At 44.7% G+C, this 6,492-nt stretch overlaps 1 protein-coding gene across 1 annotated transcript; it reads right to left on the bottom strand.

The window, feature by feature from the left end:
- Positions 1–5,030: 5,030 nt before the first annotated feature.
- Positions 5,031–5,864, bottom strand: LOC125774610 (C-type lectin 37Db-like). Its single transcript, XM_049444698.1, has 2 exons — positions 5,586–5,864; positions 5,031–5,513 (listed from the first exon to the last, which is right to left on the bottom strand). Exons 1-2 carry the CDS (start codon positions 5,709–5,711, stop codon positions 5,130–5,132), a joined length of 510 nt encoding a protein of 169 aa, XP_049300655.1. The 5' UTR covers positions 5,712–5,864; the 3' UTR covers positions 5,031–5,129.
- Positions 5,865–6,492: the final 628 nt, after the last annotated feature.

Genomic DNA, 6,492 nt, shown 5'->3' with positions numbered 1-6,492 from the left:
CTCGACTGCTATTTCTTTGTTTTTCTAATTCTTTCTGACGTCTCCCAAAGTTTGCCGCAGATGGTTTGCTCAAGGTCTTGTGGGTTTTCATTTTACCTTCTTTTCTAACCTGGTTCGGGTTTTGTTTTTTTATGGTTTTTTTTTAAACAATCTGATGCCAATACATCGGGATACCTTCAAGGTTCATACATACGAGATATTAGCTTGCGTCCGGGCACGTGGGAGACGGTGTACTTATCACGCAACTGTGCAAATTTTGCGACGCGCTTTTTTTTTCTGGCACAGTCATGCTGCTGACAATCGTAAATCGTGGAGATCACCTTTTTGTTTTTGGTTTTTTTTTCTCTCGGTACGACGTGGCCGGTAAATGCCAATCAGAAAAGGTTATCGCCATGCACACCAGAAGGCACAATTTGAAGAATCGATGGAGGCGCACGGTTGTCCAAAGCGTTTGTGCCATGTGGACAAATCGTTGGATTTAAAAGAAGCAACAACAACAACCAAAATGGCATGCGACTCTATGATCTTAGCAATATCCTACTGGGTAGAGGTGTATACAATGGTTTTTGTGTGAGATGACGTGGATAACCGATAACAATGGCAGGTGTTTTCATGTTGGTTTCGACCTGTACCACATACACGCTTATCTTTCGTCAATGGTAAAAGGGTGAGGACGCAGGTTGACATTACTGTGACGTAAAGTGAGTCGCCAGCTCCTCCACCATACGCAGACGGCGATATCACCGTGTACCGCGTGCGACACCGATACGGAACCGGTTTCGGTCGAGCCCAAATCGTTTCGACCAATCAGCGTTCGCGCTGCGCACCCTCTTTCTACCCGTTGGTGCGCAAAATAACCTCACTTTTCGCACCCGTCGCGATATCATGCTCCACAACGGTAGAGGGATGCTGAAGACCTTCGGCAATATCTTGACGGTGTAGTCTTTTCCTCTTGCCCTCTATACTTGTTTGCTGCATGAAGTAGAATTTTTTTTTTACTGCGTGTCTGCTTGATTCACACAATAACATCTCCCCCAACCAACACACACACACAAACATCCGAAGAAGACGAAAACAAGTTGATCTTGTTGTGATAAATTGATTGCTTTTATTTATTTATTTTTTCTAAAACGCACAATTCTTAAAGCTGTCATTGTAGCTGTGTATGTGTGCACTCGTGTAAGACAGGGCACACATACATGCGTGATGGGATGGAGGGCTCGACCCAACGTCGTAACGCAGCCAATCGAGCGTCGATCGGTGGCATGCCGAAGCACGTGGAAGAGCCGTCACCTAACCTCGTTTCGGACGGATCTCAACGTATTATGCGAAAGGGCGCCGATATATTACTCGAAGCGAGACCCATCCAACACACTTGATTGAGCGTAATTGCGGTCGGTGTGATCGTGAGGTGGCAGCGAGAAAACAAGACAAACGCTGTCACGCGATTCCACCAAACAAGTTCCAGAACGTTCGGGAACTTACCGCGCAACATGACAAAACCGAACCATCAGACATGAATTTTTGTGCATTGCTGTCAAATTAAGGAGTAGAGAAGTGTGACAGAAAAAAAGCTGCACTTTTCTAAAAATCAATTTTATGAACTGCAAAAACCGCGCCGCAAAACTCATCTCATCTTGAGACATATTTATCTTGCTGCGCAGCAGAGCACCGCACGCAGTAAACACGATGGCCCACGTATGTCGTCGCAGTTTTCGACCCCGTGCTTAGTCATTGGGTTAACCAGACCGGCCCCAAAAAAAAAAACGGTACAGCGCAGTGAGTGTAACGCAAACACCAGCATGACAATTTAGCCACATTCCTGGCCGGGCAAACATAGCAGCATAAACAGATACCGCAGATATGGCACAACGCATCACGCGGCCCAGCGAAGGATAAAAAGATTGGCGCACGATAAGCGCCTGCGTCCTCAGTGACGTTTTCGAGGCATCACGCGACACCGCCCACGGGTCGGTACCGTTCCGGTTATGCTCATCCTGCTGCAAATCTTATCATTTAATTAGTAAACGTTTGCCTTGACTTCGTAGCAGCGATATCGTTCGGGATAGGGGAGACGGTTAATAATTCTTTTGTTACGGTTTGTTTGCTCAACACTACACGCAAGCTACTTGGATTGGATAAAATAAATCTCCACGACCTGGGTTGAATTGTGTAGCTCCATTTTTTTTTTCATGTGTGCCGTTACGATCATATTTTCTTTACGATTATCCGTTTGAAAAAAGCACTAAATGAAAAATTGTTAAATTTAAATTAAACCTATTTCACCATTTGCTTGTTGAAAAGCTTCTGAATGCTTCTCTTAAAGCTCTATGTAACGCATGTAACGCATGTAGTAACGCTTGCTTTGTCAAAGCTTTTGTAGCCGGTTTAAGTTAGTGATGGGTTCTCGGAACCGCACCCACGGCTCCGAACCGCTTAAAAGCATAGCAACTTCGGTTCCGATTCCGCCTAGGTTAAAACCACGATTCCGCCTAGGTTAAAACCACGATTCCGCCTGGAGCCGTCTGGAGCTGTCGGAGTCGTCGAAGCCGTCGGAACGGTCCGGAGCCGCTAGTAGGTAGCCGGAGCCGCCCGGAGCCGTCGGAGTCGTCAGAGTCGTCGGAGCCGCTAGTCGGCAGCCAGAGCCGTCCGGAGCCGTTGGAGTCGCTAGTTCATAACTATATAACCTAGATTAGTGCTCTATCAGCAAATTTTATATAATCTGATAAAAATAACGCGTTGAAATGAAACATTTACTTATTTATTTACTTCATAAATGATTTTTTTTGAAAGGAAATAATTAGTGCTAGGAAATAATTAGGCTCCGACGAGTCCGACGACTCCGACGACTCCGACGGCTCCGGCTGCCGACGGCTCTGGACGGCTCCGACGACTCCGACGACTCCAACGACTCCGACGGCTCCGGCTGCCGACTAGCGGCTCTGACGGCTCTGGACGGCTCCGACGACTCCGACGACTCCAACGACTCCGACGGCTCCGCACGGCTCCGGCTGCCTACTAGCGGCTCCAGACGGTTCCGACGACTCCGGTTGCGGACTAGCGGATCCGGACGGTTCTGGACGGTTCCGACGGCTCCGACGGCTCCGTCTGCCGACTAGCGGCTCCGGACGGTTCCGACGGCTTCGACGGCTCCGACGACTACGACGACTCCAACGACTACGACGACTCCGGCTGCCGACTAGCGGTTCTAGACGGCTCCGACGACTCCGACGACTCCAACGACTCCAACGGCTCCGCACGGCTCCGGCTGCCTACTAGCGGCTCCAGACGGATCCGGACGGTTCCGACGGCTACGGTTGCCGACTAGCGGCTCCGGACGGTTCTGGACGGAGCCGTTGGAGCCGTCGGCGTCTGCCGACTAGCGGCTCCGGACGGTTCCGAATTCGGAGTATTGCACCTACCGTCCGGAGCTGCTTCCAAAATTGATGGAGTCATTCGGAAGCGATTCCGTTTTTTTTTGTCGAATTTACCCATCACTTGTTTAAATACCCTATTCCAGTGGTTGGTAACCCCGGCTCTAAACGCTTAGCAATTGTCGCGTTTGCGAACGCGAATCAGAAAAATTTTGCGAAACTCCATATAAAAAAAATTGTGAAAAGTCGCTATACGTGTATTTTCAGCGAAAAATCGCGATTCGAAGCGCGACTTGACGCCATGACAGTTTTCTGTAATAACAAGGTAAACATGGCAATACCAAGGTAAACTAATACAAATTAAAAAATTAAATATTTTGAGTGTTATTAAATATTGTAAATTAAATTAACAAATCGAGTGCTATTTATTTTTTAAAAGTACGCAGGATTTGTATATAATTATTGTGAATGTCAATATTATTTTTAAAACAGAAGAATTGCTGTTAACAAAAATCCCATGCCATGCTTACAAATGCATGGCTGCATTGTTTATGAATTTATTACTTGTATATTGAACTTGCTTGAACAAGATAAATGAATTAATAATTAATAAATAATTAATTAAATTAATTAATTAGAAAAAAAATTAGAGTTAAAATATATTAGATAGTCCACAGCACAGTGTTCCATCCCTTTTGGAAGCTGTGTTGGAATCGTGGTTATGAATACCTGTATATTGATGGTAGTTTGGAAGCTGTGTTGGAATCGTGGTTATGTATACCTGTATATTGAGGGTACGGTGACGGTCATGAAATGAGAAAAAAGCCATACACGTTTGATTACCCGTATTCGAAGATTTTTACCTTTATGCTACTCGAAGCTGCCGATCCCAATTCTATTTTGCCCGGTGTATGATGCGGTGGGCAAACACATCTTCGTTCACCTATTTATCTTGTTACAATTCTTTCTGGCTACCAGAAAAAATTATAACAAGATTTTCCAGCGTTAAACACACAAGAAAGCAAAACGGACAAATCTGCGGTACTGTTAGCAACAGCCGTTATTTGTATCACAGGAGTCAGCAGCATCCTGCCACGAGCTTTCTTGATGGTCCTTTGTTTTGAAACATCGTCACTGGGCTTAAAAAACTTGCCTTTGTCATAAACTTCATCAAAACAATAAATTGACTATTTATTATAATTTTCTTTGTTTAAATTAATTTAATTTAATTCGAAATTAATTTCCCGCTACCGGCCAGATTGAAAACATAAACAAACCTTGCACGAGAAAACTTAAACAACCTTGAAGTCGCGCCGAAAGTCGCAAATTTTTTTGGGAAAACTGTGCTACGATTGTCGCGTTCGCAAACGCGACAATTGCTAAGCATGTAGGCACGGGGTCAGACACGACTCAAGCTTTCTGACCGACTCTCGCTCAGTGTTAGTGCGAGCAGGTACGGAATCTTTTTTAGAGGGAGACGTTCTGTCATTTGCTCTTGACAAGTCGAAACTTTTTGCTTGGGTTAGTTTCAAAATTACTGCCCGTAGATTGAAGGTCTTTGCTAGGGTTATCGGATCGGTCTTCAAATGCTTTCCGACTTCCCGTTATTACCTTGACCTCGGATCATAAAACTAAGAACTTCAAACTAAAAGCGTGATTGCAACATTGATCGTTGTTGTTTACGTTATACGTCTATTTTATTAAAAAGAGGTCACACAGAAACTAAGCTAAATGACCTGCTTATACTCCGTAGCTTCATGCCGGTAGTGTTTCACAGAGGAACAGAAATTCGCGCATACAAGCTCGATCGTTGAATGTGTAGTTGTAGTTTGCACCACCTTCCGCATAGTACTCCAGAATGGCACAGTCCTCTCCGGTGCAATCATCGACCTTGTAATCGTTCGGTTCGGTGTCGCTCCAGTTTAGATAATTAACACGCTCTCCGGTCGATGCCCAGTAGAATTCACCCTCCTCTCCTAGATCATTAGCCGACATCCAGGCGTATAGACTTTTGTGCGTTTTCGTATAACCCGTACTGTCCAAATATTCGATGACGGCTTCCCGCTCTTCGGCATTCCTTATCGACAGCAGGAACATTCCTCGCGATCGACAATACTCTACCGCCTTGAACCAATTGAGCTGTTTCCAAATGGAAAAAAGGATACTAGCTAAACTTTTCCATTAAACGGTCCTCAATGCCGGCACGCTAACCTTAAAGGAGTTGCTGAAGTAGTAATCTTTCTGGCGGAAGATTCCGAACGTGGTGTCACTAGCCTGGGCGGACAGTTCCAGTACCGTTAGCACGACAAGCAGGAACACTGTTTGTAGTTTCGTCATTTCTTAGCTATGGTTTCGACCGAACTGCCTTTACCAAAGTGGCCCAGCCAGCGTGTTGATGAGTCAAACGAATACTAACACAAAGTTATTGATTGGAACAAATTCAACCGCGCAGAGGACTCGAGAAAGAACCTGTTTCAATCCACACACATACATATATAAGATGAGATGATGATAAGTCCCACCTCATACCCCAACATAGGTTTGAGAAAGACGAAATTATCTTTAAGATATTTAAACTCTAATACATATTTTTTAATATCCATGTTGAAAAACAAAAGTGGTCGATAAGTGTTGGCATCAAGGAACACTTTCAGGTACCCTACGAATCACCTACACTTCCAGCAGTGAAACTTCTCCAGCCCAGTTCCCTAGTATCCGTTAAATTGGTCTCCCAGCTACCATTGATAGGGTAACGGTTTACCAGCTTTCGGGACGCACTGTTCCTTGCATATGGCCAGTACTTCAGACACCGACATGGTGTAAGGTACTACCTTCCGGAACAGGAGAAGCTGATTGGAAGAGAAGATTGGTCGCTTACAACATCCATGAATGAATATCGTAGTGACCTTGCTAAAATGCAAGGAAATCTATAGACTCCTTAGGAATCCCTAGATTGTCCACTTCTACGCGCGCGTGTCTCAAACTATGTTGTCTCAGTCATATATTTTTTTAAAATATTGCTTATAGAAAAATTATATACTTATCATCATCAACGAGATCGTGATGACAACTGCAGTTACACATAATTCAGTCACATGGGACAACTACATACATAAAT

Source organism: Anopheles funestus, chromosome X, assembly GCF_943734845.2.
Source record: "Anopheles funestus chromosome X, idAnoFuneDA-416_04, whole genome shotgun sequence".
Classification (NCBI taxonomy): Eukaryota; Metazoa; Arthropoda; class Insecta; order Diptera; family Culicidae; genus Anopheles; species Anopheles funestus.
Note: the sequence above shows the minus strand (reverse complement) of the source record. Positions and strands in the feature narration are given on the sequence as shown.